We start from the raw sequence: 24,156 nt of genomic DNA on the forward strand, positions 1-24,156 counted from the left end.
TTCTGCTCAGGGTGCAGCAGCTACTCCTGACTCCCGGGAACCACCGCTCCCGCGCGGCTACTGGGACGCGGGTGTCTAGACCCTCCGGGGCGGAGCCTGGCCCCTGGTAGGCCCGCGCGGGCCCGAGCCACCCGGTCCTACCCGGCGAACCCCGAGCCTGGGGGCTGCGATTGGCTGCGCCCCGCGTCGCTCGCACGGCCCCGCCCCGCGGCCCCGGGTACTAACCCCGCGCGGGCGGCCGCGGCGCCGCCACTTGATTCTCTAGGATCCGGGGCTGGGGCCGCGGCCGCCGAGTCCGTGGGGCGGCCGCGCGCGCGGGATGCGGGACTAGCGGGCGCGCGGCCGACCGTCGGGGTGTCCCCCCCCCGGCGCCGCCCCCCGCGCTGGCCGGGCCCGGAGCAGCCGCCTTCCCGCCTCCCGCTTCCCGCGGCTGCGGCCGCCAGCGCCCTGACGGCCACGGCATGCGTATTCCCGTAGACCCGAGCACCAGCCGCCGCTTCACTCCCCCCTCCACGGCCTTCCCCTGCGGCGGCGGCAAGATGGGCGAAAACAGCGGCACGCTCAGCGCGCAAGCGGCCGCGGGCCCTGGCGGCCGCACCCGGCCCGAGGTGCGCTCGATGGTGGACGTGCTGGCGGACCACGCGGGAGAGCTCGTGCGCACCGACAGCCCCAACTTCCTCTGCTCTGTGCTGCCCTCGCACTGGCGCTGCAACAAGACGCTGCCGGTCGCCTTCAAGGTGAGTGCAGGGGCCAGACTGGGAGGACACAGGGGAACCTGGGCTCCTCCGTCGCAGGAGCCCAGGCCAGTGAGGACGTGGGTAGCGTCAGACTGGGAAGACAGAAAGGGGGATGACACTCGGCTGGCAGGACACGGGGGTACCTGGGCGCTCCTGCTGCGGGACCCCACGCCCAGAAGGACCCCACCGGACACCAGGCGGCCGGCAATAAGAGCCCAGATTCCAGAGGACACTAGGGAGGGACACCGGGGTGGAAGGAAACCGGGGCACTCATCTAGCAGGACACAGGAGTGCCTGATCACCCACGCTGCAGGAAGCCAGGCCCCGGAGAGCACGGAGGGAACCTGGGTGTCCCCGCTGTATGAAACCGGGTTCAGACAGATATGGTGTGCATCAGTCAGGGAAGACATTAGGAGGGCGTCCAGGAGAACTGGGCGTGGGGAGTGCTTCCCTAGCTCCCACTGCAGGAGCCAGTAACTGGGACCCCGCATTGAGACCGATACACCGCGGCCTTGCTGTTCACCGGACACGGAGACTTGGGGGGCACTGACAGCTTGGAGGGGCTATACCTCTCTCCACCTGGCCTTCTCAGGGCCCCTGTGGGTATGGCCGCATGGAAACGGGAGGACTGGAGCTTCCAGATCCTTGCCACAGCCTAACCCGTTACTGGGCAAGAGGACCGCGGGAGCTGGGCTAGGACCTGGGAGGTGCAGCGAGCCGGGAGGGCCTGGCCTACCCTGCGGCGCCCAGGCTACTTGCGCTGTTGCTGAAACACTTCCTTCCCACACTCTGCACCTCGGCGGCTGAATTTGCACAGGACGACCGTAGGCCGGTCCTGGGACGCCTTTCCCTAAAGGGCTGCAGCCGGCATCCCGAATGAGAGGCCGAGACTGGTGGAGTGTCTCCATCCTGGTAGCCCCGAGTCGGTCAGAGAATTTTTTTTTTTCAGTTATGCCAGAGATAGTCAACTGTTTCGTTTTCTTCTTTCTTTCTTTTTTCTTTTCTTTTCTTTTCTTTTTTTAAGGGGGCAGCCAGATGAAACGAAAACGCCTTGGTTTTCCCCTAAACCTCTCGCAGCTGCCACGAGAAAGGGCAGAGCAGGAGGGGCCAGCGGCTGGGGAGGTGGTGGCGTCCGAGGTAGCGGGCCTGCTGGCAGCTGAGGCCCGCCTTGCTCCCATTAAGACTTCAAATTGGAAGGGGGGGGGGGAAGAAGACTAGTGACTCTTTGAGGTCTCCCGGGTGACATCTTAAAATACCAGCGGGGGGGGGGGATCTCCCGGGAGGAGGGAGGGAGGAAGAAGAGGATGGGGGGGGGGGGGAGGCCCGTGTGACTGTAATCGTCAGATCGGAGGTTTTACTGTCACTTGGAGCTTAAAAGGAATCTTTGAAATTAAAAGAAGACAGGATGTTGACAGGAAATCTGGCCTTTTTAATCAGACCCCAAACATTTTCTCCTTGAAATCTTTACCATCTGGATCCCCAGTCCCTGCACACGGCAGCCACGTTTAAATGGCTGTGACTCTGTTTAAAGTTGGTTCAAAAGGCATCGGCCTCTTGGTGTGCCTTGTGGGGGGGGGGGGGAGGAGAAGGAGGGAAGAGATGACATTTAAGGGAGCATCTCTAACCACCCATCCCGCAGTTTCCAACAGGCACATGCTCAGTTAGGGCTTTTCTGATCAACTTGCAAAAAGGGCAGTACCGGGTTCGCATCTTGTATTTTCTCTGCATAACGAATCCAGGATCTGCTGAGGCCATTTAACTGGGCCTTGGCCACATTGCCGGGCCAAATTTCATACCCAAAAAGGCCAATGCGTTAACTGAGAACAAGGAACAGCCTCGTTGTTATCACTGCTGATTCTTTGGCCTGGGAGTGTGTAGTCTTCTTTAGCGCACCACCCTTAGCGGTGACCTTGCTGACTGACAGCTCTAGCTTGGACTTAATTTAATTAAAAAAAAAAAAAAAAGATGATTTCTTTGGGCCTCTTGTTAACCACTAGACCCAGGATTTGGGTGCGGAGGGTAGAGAGTTCATTCTTTGGGTTCGGTGGTATTGAAAAAGGATCTACATACCGCTAAGGCTTCTCCACCCTTGCCTCTGTGAAAACCTTCAGTGAACCTGCGGGGGCGGGGGGGGGCGGGGGCGGGGGGCGGGGAGGAGTGGGCAAGCTGCGTGAGCCGCTCCTTTCGGCCTTCCTAAGCTGTCTTCTTTGCTGCCGGCTTCCTCAGGTGGTGGCACTGGGGGACGTGCCCGACGGAACCGTGGTGACCGTAATGGCGGGCAATGATGAAAACTACTCCGCTGAGCTGCGCAACGCTTCCGCTGTCATGAAGAACCAAGTGGCCAGGTTCAACGACCTGCGATTCGTGGGCCGCAGTGGGCGAGGTGAGCAGGAGGGACGCTGCTGTTGCGACGACAAAGGTGGAGTTAGGGTCTCTGCAAGAGCTCCGGAAACAGGTCTGCAAGCCCAGGGCTGTCTCAATGGCACGTTTCCCTACAGTTGGCATTACACCGGCCAATTTATGCGGGTGTGTTTGTATCTCTTACCGGTAAAGAAGAATTCTCCCAGGTTCCAGAATTTAGCAGCTTCTAAAGCCTCTAGTGCCGCCCTTCTTTCCCCGTTAGCATCCCTGATCTCACAAAAAAGATGCTGAGAGAACATCCTGTGCACATAGCTCAAGCCCGGGGTGAATGTCTTTTGGTTAGCACCGACGCACCCCAGCCACTCTCCCCAGGGTGAGAGCCCCCTGTTGTCTCCCTGGGGCCTGGTCTCCCCAGAACTCTGGGCCTCTTCAGGTACTTTCAAAAAGAGAATTCAGAGTTGGAAAGAGAAATTTGAAGGCTGCCTTGAGAGCCCCAGGCTCCCCGCTGGTGGCTGCCCTGCCAGTCTGATCCACCCCGGTAGTGGCAAGAAGGCAGGACCAGATACCACAACGGCTGCCGCCAGGGGCTGTTGAGTGGGAGGTTGCTGGGACCCGAAACCTGTCATCTTAGTAACTCTGGGGTGGGGGAACCCTCATTGTTCCCGTGCCCTGAGGATAGGAGTATCTGCGGCTTTAAGACTAGCCTGCTGAGAAGTCGCTGAGCAGCCACCTTCCCAAGCTCTGGGAGCCCTCCAGGGTTAGGGAGTGAGCCTGCTCCTGGCTGCCACAGGCTGGGGCAGAATGGTACTTTTCAACACCAATAAACAAGACCTTCTCAAGATTCAAGCTCCCTGGGAGCCGCCAGCCTACTCCCACCAGGGCATCTGGGCACCATTTTGTCCTCTGCAGCCGTTCAGTATATACATACAAATGTCAAACATATTTTTGACTTTTCAGCATTAATTAAAACCAGGGTGTTATTTGCATGTAATAACTGTTTACTTGTTACTTTTTATGAAACTGAAATAGTTTACATTCTTTCGAACATTTCCTGTTCCTGTTGGCTCCCTTCCCCCGTGCACAGATTTCTTTCAAACGTTGCCCTTAACTGGTTGCAGGTTGATGGATGGAAAATGTTTGCTTTTATGAATTAAGCTTTCATTGCTGCTCCTAATTAGTCTCCAAGCCCCTTTTGTCATCCCCAATCCTGAGCCCTTTGCAACTTAATCAAAGCTCTGGCCCCCAAGTGGAGGAGCAAGGGCATCTGTCTGTTGGTGTAGGGCCCAGGTGAGGGGGGCGCATTAGAGCATCTGTCCCTGGGGAAGTTGGTAGAAAGGGAAGAAGTGGTTCCCTGAACCCCAAAAGGCAGTAGGCACTGGGGCTCCCTCCACTTTGCTACCTCTCCCGGGGAGGCGGGGAGGTGGGGAGGTGACAGGAAAACAAGAGGTGATGATTCTTTGACTTACCAGTGGCCTCTCTACATCCTAAGAAATCGGTTTGCTTTTATTTATTTCAGTGCTGTCTCACAGTGTAGTACAGGCAGGCCTGGAACTTGTTACAGAGTCGAGATTAATCCCAGATTTTTAGTACTGCCTCAGCCTCCCCCTCGGGGAGCTTGGATTACAGGTGTGTGCTACCACACTTTGCCCACAGATGATCTCTTAGTGAGCAGTGTCACCCACAGACAAGGGCCCCGCTGGGAGGGGCGTGTGTCCAAGGTGTCGATGAACTGCCTGTTCTTGAATCCTTTGAGGCTGCATCTCCAGCGGTGGCTCAAATTGAAATGTTTTTATATACAACCCTTCACCAGACTTGGTGGTCCTGGAAGGGAACAGGAGGCAGCCCCATACCTATGGAACCTTGGACCAAGTGCTCTTCCCGGCTCCTACCTGTCCAGGCTGAGCTCTAGGGCAGCTTACCTATGCCTCAGTTTCCTAGTCTGTGAAATGGCAGTGATAATAGCCCATTTTAGTGAAATATGAGGTAGATTAAGGACACAGTACGCATTCTCAGGTGTCGAGAGTTAGGTTCATGGTAGAGATTTTGTATTTCATATGGTTGGCACTGGAAGAGCCTTTGAAGTCCCTTTGAGCACTGACACTGATTCTCTGATTGCTGTGTGGTTTGTCTGGGGGTGGGGGAAACCCAGAAGGTGTGCGCTGTTGAGTGGGAGAGGGGAGGTGCTGATGTGCGAAGGTCCAGGATGCATGGTGCTGTACCTCTGCTATGCCTGTCCCAACAGCTGGGAAATTCCCTCCTGAGAATTTGCCCCCCCCCAATTGGCACCTAGAACCTGGCCCACTTTAGGTCAGCCTAGAGAACCCAAGAATTGTGGCTTAAAAAATTTTTTTTCCTGATTTCTGTTTGAATCCCAGAAAGATCACTTTCCAAACAAGAAAGGCATGCACCAGCCCTCCACATGCCCCAGCACCCTCAGGCACCAGCCCTCTGCACGCCCCAGCACCGGCCCCCCTACTCTCAGGGTACTCTGCAGGTGTGACCCAGAAGGAGGGCTGGCCAGCCGCTGAGCCCTTCCCTGCCCTGAATGTCCTGTAATCTGCAGCTGGGGCTGTTGCCATCTTCCACCTGCAATCCCTGAATCTCTGTCATTCCATAGCAGAAAGAAAAGTCATTCCTGGCAGGTACAGATTTGAATATGGAAATAGCCAGTGAGACCGCGCTGCAGCCGCTGCGGGGGGGGGGGCTACCCCCCCATAGTGCAGACGTCCCCCCTCGACCTGGGGTGACAGGACTCAAAGTGACCTAGCTCTCAGTCTGTGCCAGGATTGGCAGAAGATGGAGAAACTCTCTACAGAGTTTTTTTTGGGGGGTGATATGTTTTGGCTTTTTTTGTTTTGTTTTGTTTTGCTTTTGTGGTGCCAGGTATCAATGCCTGACTTTGACTCATGCTGGACAAACGATCTACAGCTAAGCCACATCTACAGCTCCCCCCCCCCCCCATGAAAACAAAGCAAGATCTTGTCCCCTGAAAACATCAGTAGTTACTAAAAAGAAGCCAAGAATTTGCTTAGTTAGGTTCGTGGCTCAGGAAGTTTTACTTTGTTTTGTTTTTAGTTAGTTAAAGTGGATTTTTCCCTCCTAGGAAAAATTAAATCTTTGTGACCCTTTGTGGTGCTGGGCTTGGTGTGTACTTGTGCATGTGCACTCACACACACACACACACACACACACACACACACACACACACTCCTACTCTCACACACATGCTCACACATACATACACTCACACACACATACACACATACACACACACACACACACACACACACACACACCTACCTTTCCACGTGTGCATGAACTCTCCTGGCCCTTCACCATGGCAACCCCAGCTTGTCTTCTAGAAGACAAAGTAACCACTGCCCTAGGCACAGATGAGTCACTCAGCACCTGTCATTGGCAGGCTAAGAAGTAGCAGAGGGGTATGGAGAAAGGCTTCGGGTGAGAGCTGTAGGTGCAGGTTGATGGGGCCACTAGACAAGAGATAGACATCCCTTGTCCTGATGAAGCTGAGAGGCGCAGGCAGCTCCTGGGGGTGGGTCCTGTCCCAGTCATGCTTCCTGGCCCACTGGTCAGGGCTGCATGCTTGTTTCACACACCAGAACAGGACAGCTGTCCCCACCCCAGCTAGGGCCAGCCCTCGGAGTTCTTGATCGCAAATCTTGGCCTTGTGGCCTGGCCCCATTGCATAGCTGCCTGTTCATAGCTGCACAGCCACCCACCTCCTGCATCTTCACTCAGCTTCCTGCTCCAAAAGAGAGATGTTCATGTTGGGTACCACCAGGGGGAGAATTGGGTACTGAGGATAGCTTGCCCCACCCATCTTTTTCAAGGTTTCTCATGCTCCTAGGCCCCAACTCTGATGTCCTGACTCCCTTTCCTATCGGTGGGTGGGTAGCTAAGACAGCAAGGAGCTGAGGTCTGCTGGTGACCTCAGGGGTGGCATGAAGTTTGCTCTCTAGAGCAGAATGGGAGGGGGGTGGCAGGTGTTTCGTTGGGGGGGAGGGGCCCAGCTGCAGAAGATTCTAGGTCCTGTCTGGATACTGGGTGAGCTGGCCAACATGGCCCCTCTGTGAGTCTCAGTCTTTGCATCTGGAAAATTGCTGCATTTAAAATAGATAATAAGGTCTCTACCACACACCAGGTGGCATCCCGAGGACTGGGGGAGGGGGGCCAAGAGGGAGGAGGGATAGGATAGCGTCCTGGCTCCTGTGAGATTAGCACTTAGGAGAGGGAGCAAGTAGATGGATTCTGAAGTAAACTTGGCAAAGAAACTAAATGCAGGTTTGGGGCAGGAGGCAGCACAGGGCTGCAGAGAGGAGCAGCTACGTTTAGCCCCGGGGGAGGGGGGTTGTGGTGCATTGCCTGTTCTGTAGAACAGATTCTATAGTAAGCTCTAGCAGTGGGTCTAGGGATGGCCATGTTGTCTGTAAGGACTGTCATGTGATCTCTAAGTGTCTGTGTAGCTTGTTGGTGACAAGGTCACAGGTATTGCTCGTTACACTTCCGTGGCTTGTGGCTTGCACTCTGGCTTGAGAGAGGCTGGGCACAATACTATTGCAGATTTTCCTGTCCCCGGGTCCCTGGCCTGCTCTATGCTCGGAAGGGTCAACTACAGAAGCCGAATTGAAAATGTCCACTCTCGGGGTTTGGGCCCTAGGGATGGAACTCAGGGCCTGACACATTTTAGACAAACCTTCCCCCTGGCCTCTGAAATGTCACCTTTAAATAAAGCGGCTCATTGAGAAGGTGACTTCTCCAGGCAGTCCTCAGACAGGAGTCCTGGAAGCTAAGGCTATTAGCCTAGCCCCACCCTTCACTGTGCCTCCCCCACCCCACCCCCAGCAAGCAGTGAGGTCAGAAGGGCCAGTCCCACTTCCCTCTAGTGCACCATTGCTTGGGAGGAGGAGTCTAGGAAAGATACGCCCTCAAAATGAGAAGGCCCAGAGAAGAGTGTCCCCAAGGGGAGTGGAAAGGACTCTGAAGCCACCTGCCCTGTGTTGCTCTGGACTGTCTGCTGTTCTCTTTCCAGAAGCCAAGCAAAAGACCTCTGGCCTGAGGGTGAGGGGCAAGCTGGTTTTCCTAACTCAAACCTCCAAGGATAAGATGCCTTAATATTTGTATCCTGGCTTCTGTTGGCTGCCTCAGGGGACCTTTTTCCAGTGAGAGGGTCTATTTTCCAGGGTGCTCTGACTGTACTCTTCCCAGAAGCCCTGGGGTTTGGAGGCTCAGCTGGCTGCCTGGCCTGACTGCCTTTAGCCAGGCTGAGGCGTCTCCTGTTTCCGGGGCTAGAATTTTCCCTTGAGCAAAGAGAACAATAAGATTGCTTCTGCCCTCTTGTACAGCAGAGCAGTGGAAACTGGCTCACTCCTTAGGGCACCAGTAACATGACCTGTCTCCAGCAAACTCCTGGGGGTCCCTGGGGGTCACTCCAGAAAGGACAAATGCCTGGACTTGGACTGCCCACGGGGAGTTCCCAATCCTCTAAGTTTGGTGGAGAGTCAGAGCCACAGAAGCAAAGGAGGGTGAGGGGAAGTCGGGCTGGGGTATCTGTGGAGCCCTGTTGCGTTCCCCCCCCCTCAACTCCCCAACCAGTCTCATCTTAAATAGTAACAGTGCTGACCTGGGCCCTAGGGAGCCCGGCAGAGAGACACGAAGCTCTGGACACAGCCCAGTGCACAAAGTCACAAAATGACTAAGATGCTAGAAAAACAGGCCTGCTTTTTGACATCCCCTCACCTTGGACCTCGCAGGCCAGTCAGAGCCTTCACGGCAGAATGCCTTGCAAGTATACCTTCATCTGTTTCCTGCCTGGGAAGAGGCCTCTAACACCCATAGTAACAGCCATCAGTGAGAGAGAATGAATTGTTAGAAAGGGCTGAGGTTAGAAATTGGAGTGCGGTGGCCGCCGCCCAGACAGCCCATAACTGAGAAAACTTCAGATGGAGCAGCTGTCAAAGGCCCTCAAGCCCCAACAGGAAAGTCTCAGGAACAAGAGGCGATGATGTGTGCCGGATTCTGGGACCCACGGTGACCAGAGACAGTTTCAGTCTCACTAATAAACGAAAGGCAAACAAACGCAAAAGAAATTGGAGATCTTCCATTGCGATAGACAGGAGCCGTGGCATTTGGGTGACATGTGGCTTTGCATCACTCATGATGAGCTACGTGTCCCCAGAGAGTCAAGATTAGCCCCCACAAACTCATCGGGGCCTCTGAGGTGACACACTCGCTCAACACTTCTTGCAGCTCACTGGGAGGAGTCAACAGAGAGGAGATGTGAATAGAGATTTTTTTGACATATTTTAAATGGTTTTTTTAAAGTATTATTTTAAAAAGATTTTCCCCTCTCAGGAATTTTGAATGGAGACATTGGAGCCAACCGTCTATCTAAAAATAGAATAGGGTTCTGGAAATAACAGTTGTGTCTGCAGCTCCCAGGTCTGTCCTCTCACAGCTCTGGCTGCACACAACAGCAAGAAATTAACAACGACATCAGGAGGTGGACCAATCAAAGATGAGACTTCTGCCAAGGGAATATTTAGCAGCCATTAAAAATTGAAGTTTATGGAGAACTTGTAATGCCCCAGGGAAAGAAAACAAGACAGGGGCGTTGGAGAGATTGCTCAGTGTAGAGCACTGGCTGCTCTTGCAGAAGGCCTGGGTTTGATTCCCAACACCTACAGTTGTAGTGGCTCGCAACTGTCTGTTAACTACAGTTCCGGGGGATCTGATGCCCTATTCTGGCCTTTGTGGGTGCCAGGTCATATGCATGGTATACATGCAGGCAAAACACGTATGTAAATAAATACATTTTAAAAATTAAAACAAAAACCAAGACAGGTTCTAGTACTTGGGAGGCAGAGGCAGGTAGATGTCTGTGAGTTCGAGGCCAGCCTGGTCTACAGAGCTTGCTCTAGGACAGCTAGAGCTACACACAAAGAGATCCTGTCTCAAAAAAACAAATGAACAAAAAATAAAAAAGGAAGAAAAGCTATAGATGTTAGCACCAACAGCAATTGTGGTTAAAAAAAAAAAAAAAAAAAAAAAAAAAAAAAAATGTTCCACCCAGAGGAGTAGAAAAGAAAATCCCAAATAATAATGGTGGTTATCTCAGCCAGTGGAACTGTGAGTAGGGTTTCTTCTTCTCCTCCTCCTCCTCCTCCTCCTCTTCTTCCTCCTCCTCTTCAATATGTTTTGTGTTCTCAGTTTTTCTTCTATAAAGATCATCAATTGCTTTCAGGAAAAAGCACACACTCCTCTGCGATCTTTACCTCAAAATTGTATGAATCCCTGAACAGAAAGAATATCACAAAAATATAGTCTCACAGAAGCGGGCGGGGGGGGGGGGGGGGGCAGAGCCAAGAGGGCTATGTGTGGTAGGACAGTTAGGGCCACACCTCCTGAGGCCTTGAATTCTCCCTGCCTTGTCCTTTTGTTTGAAGGGGACTAAAGGTTAGGGCTCTGGCGGCAGAGAGCCTGGGAGGGACGCTGGGGGGAGGAGGGCTACAAACGGGCCTGCCATCAAACTCCTGCCTTGATTCCCCAGGGAAGAGCTTCACGCTTACGATTACCGTGTTCACCAACCCAACCCAAGTGGCCACCTACCACCGAGCCATCAAGGTCACCGTGGACGGACCTCGGGAACCCCGACGTAAGTGTCACTGAGCCCTGGCCAAGGCAAAGGGTCCATGGGAGAAGGACAGCAGGGAGCAGGGACCCCCCTCCAAGCACTCATAGGCTCTCAGTCCTAAACTCTAAGCCCTCTGGGCTCAGCCCCAGGTTCCGAAGGGTCAGCAAGGAGGCCAACTTGGCCCAGCGCCTCTAGGGACAGCTGGGTGGGGGTGGCTTTTGGGATGGGGTTAGGCCAGTTTGCTCTGCACCCCCAGCTGCCTCTGCAGTGATGAAGGATGTAGGGGAAACAGCCACCCAGATTGGAGCTGGTCCCCTGTGCCATGAAGCCATATCCCCTTCTGAAAGCCCCGGATCTGCAGAGCCCAGGCACGCTAGCTACAGGATCCACACAGACAGACAGGAACAGGAGTGCAGTGTATACTAAGTTGCCTTTGGGGGAGTCCCTGTTTTTCAGAGTCCAGCAGCAGGGGTGGGATTTGCACATTAAATGCAGGGGTGCCTCATGCATGACAACTGAGCCAAAGGGGTTTCCTTGGTCCAGGGAGGTGATGGCTCAGTGCTTGTTGGGATATGCCCCTGCCTCAGGCTTCCTTCCATTCAGGCTGCCAGGGCTTGGGACAGGAGGGCAGGTTCTGGGACCTCTGCTTGGTGTCCAGGAGACTCAACAGAGTGTGGCTTGCCAGGTCCACATTGGTGAGAACCTTTGCGGTCCTAGAATGAGGCTTGACCTTCCCATCTAGTGCTCAGCAGGTAGCTCTTGGGAGGGACCTAGAGCCAGACCAATGGCATTGAGGAAGTCTCTTTACCTCAGGATCACCTCCTCCCATGCCCTGGACTGCAGGTCTTGGGAAGATCACTGACAGCCTCATTTTTCTTGCCAGGAAAATGGGTTCGCACAAGTAGCGTCCTGGGCTGCTAGTGTGCAGAGGCAGTGGATTCATCCACTCGGGGCACTTATGTACCAGCCAGGGCAGCGACTGTGCAGCCAGGAGAGACAGGTGCTGCTGAGTGCCTTCTCTGTCAAGGGGGGCTGGTCTGTATTTCCTGCCTGCAGCCCAACGGCAGAGTGTGTATAACAGATGACGACGGAAGGGTTTTTGTGAGCCTGTGTCTGGTCCTTATTTTACCCCTGCACTCCCATCACCATCATCAGCGGGTCCCCAGCTCCCTGGGGAGCAGCAGAGTAATCCTGGAAGCCTCGGTAAAGGGGACATAGCTCTGTGCCCTGTTCCCAGAGTGGGCTCAGCATGAAGGTACAGCACTTTGGGTCACAGTGGGGGTGGGAGTTGGGGAGCAGGATGGAGAGGTTCAAAGGGGCCAGGCCTGGAGAGCTGTGTTCACTTGTTAGCCCTGTGCTTTCCTGAGGTCTGTCGATGAGGATGTGGCTTACCCTGCCCAGGGAACCCCAAATGAATCCTCTGTGCCCCCTTTCTCCTGCTTCTCCAACCTGTCACACCTTAGATGGCCTTTTAGGGACTAGCTGGGAAGTGGGGGTGGGGGGGAGCAAAACAAGAAGAGGCAGCTAGAGTCAGAGGCTAGGATTGCTGTGTGACCTAAGACACACAGTATCCCTCTCTGGGCCTTCTTAATAGCTCATTTTTGGAACGGAGCAGAGGAGAGGGGCCATTTTCCAGGTTACCCCATCGTTGGGACATGCTAGCTCCTGCCCATGGCCTATCTGACCCAGAAATCCGGCATCCAGTGCCTAGCCTCTAGTCCCAACATGCTTATCTTTGCTGGACTCATTTTCCCTATGGAAGGGGAGAAGACTCAACACACACACACACACACACACACACACACACACACACACACACACTATGTGCACAGCCTCATGCAGTGTTTCCATGAACTGACTTTCACCGACACTACCACCCCACCCCACCCTTGGGAGGTAGAGCCACTCCCTGAGGTTACCCTAGCACCTCCAGGTTCCAAGTGGATCTCCCGGAGCCACAGGCTGAGAGTGTCACACAGGAAGTCTCATAACCCTCAGGGACACCCCCCCCCCCATGACAAGCCTTCTGCCTCTTGGGTTTCTCTCCCTTTACTCTACTCCCTGACCGCTGTGAGGCCGGAGCAGCTGTGGGTGGGTAGGGCTGGTCCAGAGTCTGGGGGTGGGAGTCCTGCATCCCTGAGGCCCAGCTGTGGCTTCTGTGGCCAGGTCGTTCCCCTCTGGTGCCCTGCAGAGCGTGCCCAGCCTGCAGCCTGGTGGCCAGCTGGGACTGAGGCTGGCTCAGTGGCTTCCTGCCTGTGTGGCCTCTGGTCTCTGATGCATCCTTCCCTCCCAGTCACTGGGGACTGGTTCAAATGCAGGTCGCTGAGCTGAGTCCAGCACTGGGCTAGGAGGTGGTACAGGCAGGGCCTGGCCACACTGGCAGTGACCACAGCTTGGGAACAAACTAACCCCATGCACCAGGCTCAGCAGGTGCTGGTACCGAAAGGCTTGGGACCCAGCTTCCTAGCCCTTCTGGTGGCTGAGGGCGTGGCCTGGAGGGTGTGGCCTGGAAAGTGTCCCTTCCCCTAAATGCACACAAAGCAATTCCCACAATGGGACCCAGCTTCCTAGCCCTTCTGGTGGCTGAGGGCGTGGCCTGGAGGGTGTGGCCTGGAAAGTGTCCCTTCCCCTAAATGCACACAAAGCAATTCCCACAAATAGTGGGCCAGGCACCTGCCATACCTCTGGCACTGTTTCATGTGCAAGGGACACCACCCTGAACCCCGCCTTCTAGTTCCCACAATCTGGGTCTCACATTCCAGAGAGAAAATGGGAAACAGGTTTTAGAGTGACCATGGCTGTGTCAAATCTGGTGGTGACTCCGTCTCTCTTGCACCCTTTTCCCCCAACTCACCCCACTCCAGCTGCTAGCCTCTGCCAGGGACACTCCTGCCTCAGGGCCTTTGTGCAGCTGCTCCCATGCCAGTCCTGCCTGTCCCACCATGCCAGGGTTCTTTTCATTCGCCTGCTAGCCACTTGCTTCTGGCCCTGAGGATGCTCACTTAGTTGCTACTCTCTAAATAGTTAAGTAAATGATTTGTTCATTTCAGCCAAGATGGGAGGAAGCCATCATGGGCAGCCGGTGGGCAGGGTAAGAGAGTAAGCAGGCTGGGAGGGCTAACTGGTTGAAATTCAGGCCTGAAGGAAGTGGACCAGTGGCAGTGTGGCCTCTTGGGACCTGGTGTGGGTAGGAAAAATGACCCAGTGCTATACCTAGGCCTTGAGGGAAACTGAAGTGTGGACACCAGGTGTGTGCGGAAGCTGAAAAAAGGATGCTTAGGTCGAGAGAGAGAGAGAGAGAGAGAGAGAGAGAGAGAGAGAGAGAGAGAGAGAGAGAGAGAGAGAGAGAGAGCCACTTCTGGTCAGTCGTTCAGTAACCCCAGAGCCTTGGAGCACCCAAGTACAGGGCTGGCAGAACCAAGAGAAGCCGCCCAGCAGAAGGGAAAGGGTTAACCTCAGACCTCCCAGCTCCCCTAATCAGGCCCAGGCCTGGAAGCCCCAGTCGCAGCCCTGGGCGGGAAGCCCGCTACCTCCCTGCCACTGGCCCTCCGCCAGCCAGCTTCCCTACCCAGCCACCACTGGTTTTCATCTGCTCACAGGGGGCCAATTCACAGCAGACCACCCCAGGCCCGGCACCCGCCTGCCATCCTAGCGGCTGATCTGAGTCCGGTGTAAACCTCCCCACAGGCCGCAGAGCCAGCTCAGCAGCAGGCTCGCACAGTGGCTGCTGTGTGTGTGAGAGAGAGCTGCTGAGAAGCAGGCTGCAGGGAGGCTGCTGCTGGGAAAGCCTTGGACCAGCCCTGGGCCTGGTGGCTGGGGCTCACCTTGTTCTAGTCAGAGGCCTTACCTCTCCCCCGCATCCTACCTCCTGCCTCACTGAGGCCAGACATGGAGCTGGCCTCTCGCCAGATCTCCTCTGTCAGAGGAACTGTGGGCTAGGCAACTCATTCCAGGCTTTCGTGCCACCTTGTGACCTTGGCCTTGTGCCTTCCCTCTTTCCATCTGTGAGACTGAGGGTGGGAGTGGGGTAAGGGGCAGAGAATCTCTTTAAAAGGGTTGTGGCCTTGACATTATGTATGTGTGGTCCACCAGGCATAGAAATCCTAGCCTCCTACCTTGCCTGGCAGAGGCACCGCCAACCCTGGCAGATGCTTGGCTCCCCAGGACAGCAGGCATCCGGCAGGTGGAGGAACCTATGCTGGCCTGGATTGAAGCAGTAAGAGAGTCCCAGCTGTGTCACCAGCCTGTGAGGCCAGCTAATGGGACCTTAGTTGAATGGGACCTGTTGACTCAGGAATGGGAGGCAGAGCAGGGCAGGCCAGGGTAGGGCAGGGCTCCCCCGGCACTCACTGTGCTCAGATTCCTCACTTGAGGTCAGTAAGATGTCCAAAGGACGCCCTACAGGCCAGGGGCCCTTCCTCGGGCACCCTTCTTTCCATGAGGGCTCTACATTTTCCAGGCCCATGTACCCCTGGGGGGTTGGGATGGCAACCACTGTAGAGCTAGAGACACTGAGACCCTAAGTGAAAGCAACCTGGACTGCAGTGGTTGTGTGGTTGGAACCCTGAGTTTCAGAGCCCCGGCAGAACCCTTCTGGGGTTCACGGAGAGACCCTATGTCCTAGTTGGGGTCTCTGTTGCTTTAATAAAACACCATGACCACAAGGGACTTGGGACAGAAGGGGCTTGTTTCATCTACAGCTCTCAGGTCACACTCCATCGGTGAGGTGAGGGATAAGTCAGGGCAGGAACACCAGGCTGGAACCTGGAGGCAGGAGCTGACACAGAGCGCAGAGCCCGTGGTGGGAGTGCTGCTTGCTGCCCTGCTCCTCTCTGATGGATTGTGACCAAGTTGCTCTGTGTCACAGCGTTTTACTTCAGCAATAGAAAAGCAATTTAAGGCTTCTGTGGGGTTCCTCTGCACATGCTCCTCCCCACAGAGTGCAGAGAGCACTCTGGGCTGAACCTTAGCACCCGGCCAGCTTGAGTTTCACAGCCAGGCCCCTTCCTGAGATGGGCTCTGGGGAGAGCAGTAGCCAGTTGTCTCATAGGAGCTGTCAGCCCGCCAGTGGCTCTTCACAGCCTTGGTGTTTCCCACCTGTACAGTGGGGACATTGGGGTTGCTCCCTCGTGGAAAGGCCACGAGGGCTAGTGGGAGAGGGGGAGCAGGTGCCTCCTGAGCGAGCTGTGGAGAGAAATCTCGCTGTGCCCAGCAGGCTCCAATTTGCTCTGTTCTTGACTGCTTTGAGGGATGTTCATAGGGGCTCTTGGGTTGGGCCTGAGGGACAGGAAGCCTTTCCGACAGGGACTGTCTTACACTGAGAGGGACAGAGAGTACAAGAGAGGCCAGGCTACTAGCAGCGTGAGGCCCGGGCTGCCCACTGGGGGCCGCAGGCCATTAGGACCATTGCTAATTTCTTGTGATTTTAGTCAGTGACTCTCCAAGGGAGAGAAACCTAGGCCAGCAGGTTGCTGGGGTGGGGGGTGGTTGTGGGGTGGGAGGACTGAGACACCAAGCACAGGAAGGCAAGACCTCAAATGGCCAAGGGACCCAGACAGCGCCATGCTCTCACCGTGGGAAAAGCAATGAAAGGCTTTTTCTGTGGCCCACCTCCTCCCTGGGCACCCTGCGCTTCCGTTCAGTTCTGATCCCAGCATGAGGGCCTCAGCCTCGTGGCTCTGAGACTCTCTGGCGCCCTGGCCACGTGGGATCAGCAGGCTCCCCTCTGCCTCTCCCCTGGCGATGGCTCCAGCACTGCATAGCCACGGGGAAGCAGTCCTGTGCACTCCTCTCTTCGAGGGAGCCCGCCTTTCACCCTGCAGGAGTCCCAGGCTGCCTGTGAAGCCTCAGAGTTCCCCTCTGACCAGTGGGAGCTCCAAGGGGGAAGAGTACAGAAGGAAGGCTGGGCCTAGAGTTAGGGATCTGGGCCCACTTCCTGGTCATCATCCAGGCCTCAATGCCCTGCTGTGTCATCTGCCTTCCCCATGGTCATTGTGATAGGGGTGCTGTAGCCGTCAAGGTGGAGGGGCCTGTGATGAGTGAGCCCAGGCTATACCTTTTCGGGCTCACTCTTGAACCCGGACTGGCCCCAAGCCCTGCCCTCCTTCTGTTGGCCACAGGAAGGCACAGTACACTGTGACTCAGAACCAGGGGGTTTTGCTCATCAGTGACAACAATGACAGGCCTGCCTGAGGTTTTTGCACCAGCACTCCTGTGGGCCCCATGGTGCCGCCTTGGAGCTTGTGGTTGATGTAGACACCCAGTTCCTCGCACCCAAGCTGCCATCTGCTCAGCCCTCTGCCCCCCACCCCCAGTTTATCCGGTGGGCTCCTGCCTGTTGAGGTGGCTTGGAATTCATTGTCCCTGCCGTCTCCAGTGGCCTCAGAGCCGGACTTTGGCACTTCCACTGAGCCGGAAACTACATCAGAACACCATGATATACCAGCCAGTCATCCTCGGTGAGCCACAAGCCCCAGTTCCTGCCTGTCTCATCACAGACTTGCCTGGGCCCCAGCTGCAGGCTGTCCTGTGTCCAAGCGGACCTGCAGCAGACATGTGTGGGAGCTCTGAGAGCCACGGGTCCCAGAACCTTTATGCTCCACTTTCTTTTTTAAAGATGTATTTATTTATTATTATGTATACAGTGCTCTGCCTGCATGTACACCTACAGGCCAGAAGAGGGCACCATATCTCATTATAGATGGTTGTGAGCCACCATGTGGTTACTGGGAATTAAACTCAGGACCTCTGGAAGAGAAGACAGTGCTCTTAACCTCTGAGCCATCTCTCCAGTCCTGCCCTACTTTCAAAATCAAGAATTAGGCTCTTTGCATAGCTTCCTCAGGTCACTCCTCCCAGCGGTGGTCAGTGGTCACGTCATGCCTTTCAAGCCCTGAGGTCACTTGTCCAGCCTCAGCCAGAGCAGTGAAAGACCGAGTTGTACCACTCACCTTTTTCTGTCAATCTAAAGAAGTCCATATCACTCCAGACCCAAAGACTCAAGCGAACGTCTCATGCTGGGCATCCCTCTTACACTTTGATACCAGGTCCAGGTTTAGGAAACTCTGCCGTCTTGGCATGCTATGTGACATCAGACGCGCCTCCACACATCTCTGAGCCATAGTCCCCATTTTTGCAGAGAAAGCCTGAAGGCAGAAGGAGCTAGTGTTTGGGCATCAGACAGAGATGCTAGGCAGGAAGTGCCAGCTTGTGTGGGGTCAAAAGGAGAAGAGACAGAATCACTGTCTGTTGAGGAAAGGGACTGCGGGCAGCTGCACCTCTGGGGACATCCAGCAATGTGGCTCTTCTTATCACACGCATGAGCTCTCCAGGATGGCGCTGGGCATTTCAGAGGGGCTGGTCACTGTCCCCACCTCACAGGGGAGGAAACTGAGCTCCCAGGAGTGTCATTCCGAGAGAAAGTGGCAGAATAATACACCCAGTCTGAGACCATTCCAGAAAGTTCCGTGAACAGATTCTTCCTCTGTGATTTCCATGCACATAAACCCAAGGGGAGGCTGGGAAGAGAAACTAGAGCCCTGGTGAGGACGGGCCCTTGCTGACGTGTGTGTGTGTGTGTGTGTGTGTGTGTGTGTGTGACTTAGTGTCACTCCCAGGTGTCTCTCAGCAGGTGACAGCAGCCTGGGGCCCCTGCATGGGATATGGCTGTGCAAAGGATAGTGGAGGGGGCTGGCAGTCTCCTGAATGTGACACCCCACCAGGTGCACTGGTCCTTTGGCCCTGGGTCTGGACAGGGACCAGAAGGATGTATTCTATCAAATGACCTCTGCCCTCCTTCCTGAGGCCCCGAGTGGAGACAAGCTTGAGGGTGGCTAGGGTGGTCAGGGCCAAGTGCCCAGCACTCCCTCCCAACTTCATGCCCTCACAGGGATGCATGGAGTGTGGCGATCTGCATATTGGAGGGGTGACATCACCCTAGGGGCTTCTCTTAACTTCTTGGCAACCACCTGCATGAACCATTCATCTAGGCCTGCTAGCTCAGTATTATTATTGTTGTTGTTGTTGTTGTTGTTGTTGTTGTTGTTATTAATTTTTTTGAGACAGGGTTTCTCTGTGTAGCCTTGGCTGTCCTGGACTCACTTTGTAGACTAGGCTGGCCTCGAACTCACAGCGATCCACCTGGCCTCCTCTCAGGTGCTGGGATTAAAGGCCTGCGCCACCACGCCCGGAGTTATCTCAGTAGTTTTATCTGTCAGACCATACTGAGGGGGTTTAGGTAGTTCAGAGCTTAACATCACAGCTTGCTGGTCCAGCCCCAGCTGTGATGTAAGAATGACCGTTCTGAAGAGAGATCAGGGAGCCTGAGGTGGCGCATATCCTTGATCTCCGTTCTGTTCAGAAAACCAGACAGTTCTGCAGAGGCCTAAGTTAGACTCCAGGAAGAACTTCCCAGCAGGGCAAGGCACTGTAGTGGTTGACTGGCTCCCCATGCTTCGCAGGGCACCGGCAGAAGATTGAAGACCAGACCAAGGCCTTCCCCGACCGCTTCGGAGACCTGCGCGTGCGTGTAACACCGAGCACGCCCAGCCCCCGTGGTTCTCTCAGCACCACAAGCCATTTCAGCAGCCAGGCCCAGACCCCAATTCAAGGTATGGGAGAGCCGAGACCTGCGGGGAGCAGGCGGGTGGATAAGGATCCAGGCTATGGTCCACCTACCCCAGGCCACGCCCCTGGGGAAGATGGCGAACAGCTGGGGCAGCCTGCGGTCTACACTACCAGGTCTCCTGAGGGTTTCTCTGTACCAGGCCTTTTGCCTACTCCCTCAGCAAATGTTCACTGACTTATGCACAGTGCCTGACCCCGGGATGAGTGTGAACAGATGTGGCCAGCCTTTTCATCTGAAGTGCATTATTCCCTGGTGACATGAAGCTAATCCTGCAGTGTCCCTATACAGAGTCATGGCCACCGTGCCCCCACGGCATCCACACCCTTACTACCTCAGCTCTCTCATGGTGAGGAAAGAACGTGTGAAGATACCTCTTCCCGGGGCTAGGTGCTTTCCACACCAGAAACTATGATATAGGGTGCGAGCACTGCCTAGCCCAGTCTCTCCACCCAGACCACATGACTAAAGAGCTCTGGGTCTGTCCCCCATTGCTCAGGTGAAGCAGCTAGGCCGCAAGCAGATCTTTCTGAGGCCTGTATTGTACTTCTGCGAGGAGCCAGGGACAGGAGGCTAAGTGTAGCTGGCTCAGGCCAGGCAGGGGCAGATGCCAAGCCACAGAGGCCAGAGGGCTAGTTGCTGCCCTGTGTGGTACCCTTGGGCCACACAGCCTTCTGGTGGCTGAATCCAGTGTCTCCCTGGCCTGTCCCTAGGAGGGGACTTCCAAAGGCCTGGGAAGGGTCTGAACATTAGGGCCAGAGTCAGCTACATGCTGGCACCTCTCTGCCCTACCTCCTTCCCTTCTTTCTATGGGGGAGGCATTTGCTGGGGATCTTACCCATGTGTTCTGGGCATGGCACAGCGTCAGGGGCATGCCACCATCCCTCTGTGTGCCAGGAAGCTTGCCCAGGGTAGGTAAAGGCCCTAGCCCCAGCATGCCCAAGTGCAAAGGCTTGTGAATTTGAGCTTCAGCTTTTGAGCCCTGGGCCCTTGCGGTTCATTTTTTAGACTCAGTAAAAGCTCTGCATCTACCTCCTGCCCAGCCCTGCCCGGGAGTTTGTCCTTGCCTCACCCCCACAGACCAAGAACCTACAGAGCCTGTCCTAAAGGGAAGGGGTCTAGCCAGGGACACCCCAGAGTCCTGGAGGGCTCAACGGTGCTTCCCGTGAGAGAAGAGCTCATATTTGCCCTGTCACAGTGATAGGGTGCAGTCTTTGGACTCTGTGCTCCCAGGGGCCAGAATCAGCCTCCTCGCCGTCCTGGGTCTCACCTAAGCAGCGTGGCATGGATGCCCAGCCCTTCTTTTACTGCCGCCTGAGAGGAGACTCTTCGGCCCCATGTTAGTTCCAACTCTCCCTTTGATGGTCAGGAGAGGGTCCCACATACCCAACAGCAGGGAGGAAGCACATACTTTGCCATCTGGTCAACCTGACCAGTTCTAGCTCTGCCTTGCACTGGCTGTGTGCTCTTAGACCAGTCAGCTAACTTCTCTGTGTTTTCTCACCCATAAAAGTGCAAAGAGGCAAGCTGGGCATGGTGGCGCACTCCTTTAATCCCAGCACTGGGGAGGCAAAGGCAGGCGGATCACTGTGAGTTCGAGGCCAGCCTGGGCTACAAAGTGAGTCCAGGACAGTCTAGACTACACAGAGAAACCCTGTCTCAAAAAACAAAAACAAAACAAAACAACAACAACCCCCCCCCCAAAAAAAGTGCAAAGAGGCTTTGTCAGGCTCAGGTGTGAAGAGTCACACTCCCTGGTCCTTCCTCCTGGTACGACTAGATCCCACAGATCTGTTCAGGATGCCCCAGCACTTTCCTTGGTGTCTGTTAATAGCTTTGACCCCTAGCGTTGGTCACTGCAGGCAATGCCAAGACCTGCCCCCCCCACCCCGCTGCAGACACCCACAATGGGGGCTTCTTATGGCTCAAAGAGTTCATTCAGCTGTGCGCAGCAGCTGGGGCAATTTAGAGAAAATAAACATTTCCTTGCACTGCTGCTGGCTGTTTGACAGTGGCCCCAGCAGCTCAGATTTCCTGGGGTTATGAGGCTGTGGGCACAGGAGTCTGAGGAAGCCGCTGAGGGTCTGAGGGGGCACCTGGGGCAGGATGTTCTCCACCACTCTGGAGGAGAAGTGGGAGCAATGAGGAGACGGGGGGCGGGGGGTTGGGGTCGGGGACTACAGGGGCCATTCCAGTCGTCCCAGCCCCCCCCCCCCCACTGCAGGACCACAGTTCCAGTGTCCCATCACAAGTCTTGTTTGGTCTGCTTGGAGAAAAGGGTCCCCCATCAGCGAGTGAACATCCATGTGCACTTATCTGGCAGCACCCTCTACGGGGCTCTCACCTAGAGATGGGTCTCAGGCACTTCTCCCTCCCAAGCCCCAAGACAGACTGACAGCCAGGGACGCCTCAGTTTCCACTTCAGAAAGCTCCAGCAGGCTGACCCTTGTCTGTTCTCCTCCCTATCTGGAGCCAGGGGCAGCCCTTCATGGCCACCCACAGCCAGGACAAGAGATGCTGAGGCACGAACCGAGAGACCCAAGGAGTATCAGAGACTGGAGGTCACCTAAAACCTTGGGCAGAGCCCAGGAAGCAGGAGGCCTGAGCTCTGTATCCCCCCCCAGCCCCCCTCCGCCCAGGAACATCTTGGTCATGGCCAGAGGGCCCACATAGGACACCAACCTCCCCTGGCCTTTCATCCATGGCTGAGGTTCTGGGCCACCACTCAAGACTAGTCCCTGCCCACTGCTGCCAGGGTACACGGAGGAGCCCCAGGTCAGGGTTCATCTTATCACGGTCCCAAATCCATACCCCTGGTGTTGCTGTTTGCAGTCCGACTGCATACTAACCGGGCTGGGATCAGGACCCTCAGGTGCCTCCAGGTAGTGTTTTCTTTTGTCATGGGGGCAAGTAAAGGTATGGGTACAGTCACATGACCACCAGATAGTGCCAGCCTGCATGCAGGGCAGCCTTAGGGGACATAGGCTCAGCAAGTAGGAGTGAGGACCAGTGGAGCCCCCACAGCCAGGACCCCACTCTACCTACCTAACTACACTTGCACGAACGCACACACGTATGCGCGCGCACACACATGTACGCAATCACCCCAGCAAAAAACAGCCTTCTGCAACATTCCAGTACTTTCTGTGCATGAATGGGAGAATTAACCTCTCTGTAGCTCTGCCTCAATTTCTTCCTCTTTCAGAGGCAAGGTCTGGCTCCCAGTCTCACTGGGCCCTAGAAGACCCTATTCACACCCTTGATCTTGCCAGCGCTTTAGCGTGAGCTGGTGGTAACCCTGTCTAATGACCGTCCTGGCAGTCTGGGAAAGACACAGGGAAGGGCCTCTCTGCTTTGGCCCCAGGGTTCCACTCCCAAAGGATCTGCTGCAAGAGTCCCCAGAGCAGAGCCCAGCACAGGCAGAACACAGATCCCCCTAGGAAGCTCACCCCGCACTGGGAGAGGAACCACAGTAGTCCTGGCCTGTGCACCTGACTCCCATCTTACTATCCCCAGGCTCCTCAGACCTGAACCCCTTCTCGGATCCCCGCCAGTTTGACCGCTCCTTCCCTACGCTGCAGAGCCTCACGGAGAGCCGCTTCCCGGACCCCAGGATGCACTACCCGGGCGCCATGTCTGCTGCCTTCCCATACAGCGCCACACCATCAGGCACCAGCCTGGGCAGCCTGAGCGTAGCGGGCATGCCGGCCAGCAGCCGCTTCCACCACACCTACCTCCCGCCGCCCTACCCCGGGGCCCCGCAGAGCCAGAGCGGGCCCTTCCAGGCCAACCCCGCGCCCTACCACCTCTTCTATGGCGCCTCCTCCGGCTCCTACCAGTTCTCTATGGCAGCTGCGGGCGGTGGCGAGCGCTCGCCCACCCGCATGCTGACCTCCTGCCCCAGCGGCGCTTCGGTGTCTGCGGGCAACCTCATGAACCCCAGCCTGGGTCAGGCTGATGGCGTGGAAGCCGACGGCAGCCACAGCAACTCGCCCACGGCCCTGAGCACACCGGGCCGCATGGACGAGGCCGTGTGGCGGCCCTACTGAGCATCCCGGGGACTTGTGGGCCACCCGGACCTGACCAGTCCCTCCAGCCCAAGGCTAGGGCTACAGGAAGAAACAGACTTTGGCCTGGTCCCAGGGGCCAGAGCTGGTGATGGCTCCCAGAGCTCTGTCCAGCCACAAGTCTGAACAGAGGATGTGGGGACCTCTCACAGGACACTGCCCCAGCCCAGACCTGTGTCCTCTCTCCCCTGCTCACCCCCAAAACACATGTTGTCCACAGCCATTGCTCAGGGGTAGCTCCTGAGTCAAAGGCTATCCCTGCCCATGAGGGAGGTGGCCTTTGCTGGCAAGAGAAGTTCAGGCTCAGAGATGTCCAGACATTTTCTCACCCTCCACCCTGGGGACCAACCTTCCCTCTGCATCCATACTCATCAACTGGAAACCCCACATCACTGTAGAGAGAGGGGACCCAGGACATCACTCCTCAGAGAAGATTCAGCCCTGGTAGCAGGTCCCTAAAGTGAGGACCGTTAAGCATATTCCAGCCTGAAGCCTAGTTCTCAGGAGCAGAGAGCTCCTGGCAGAAAGTCTTACCTTGGGGATGGATGGGGTCTCTGCTCACTAGGGCAAGCCAAGCTGTGCCCCAGGCCTTGCCTCCCCAGCCCACAACTCCACTCCCAACTTGTTTGTACCTAGAAGCAAACAACTTTGAACACCCCCCACCCCCCCCAAAAAAGGTGACTCGGCAAGAATTTTAAATCAAGGTCTCTGATAGGT

General features: G+C 55.7%; 1 protein-coding gene across 1 annotated transcript; it reads left to right on the plus strand.

Moving 5' to 3' along the window:
- Positions 1-423: 423 nt before the first annotated feature.
- Runx3 (RUNX family transcription factor 3) lies at positions 424-23,538 on the plus strand. Its single transcript, XM_051171829.1, has 5 exons — positions 424-737; positions 2,964-3,120; positions 10,666-10,770; positions 19,209-19,358; positions 22,889-23,538. Exons 1-5 carry the CDS (start codon positions 462-464, stop codon positions 23,419-23,421), a joined length of 1,221 nt encoding a protein of 406 aa, XP_051027786.1. The 5' UTR covers positions 424-461; the 3' UTR covers positions 23,422-23,538.
- Positions 23,539-24,156: the final 618 nt, after the last annotated feature.

The sequence above is a fragment of the Acomys russatus genome, chromosome 29 (assembly GCF_903995435.1).
Source record: "Acomys russatus chromosome 29, mAcoRus1.1, whole genome shotgun sequence".
In the NCBI taxonomy this organism is placed as follows: Eukaryota; Metazoa; Chordata; class Mammalia; order Rodentia; family Muridae; genus Acomys; species Acomys russatus.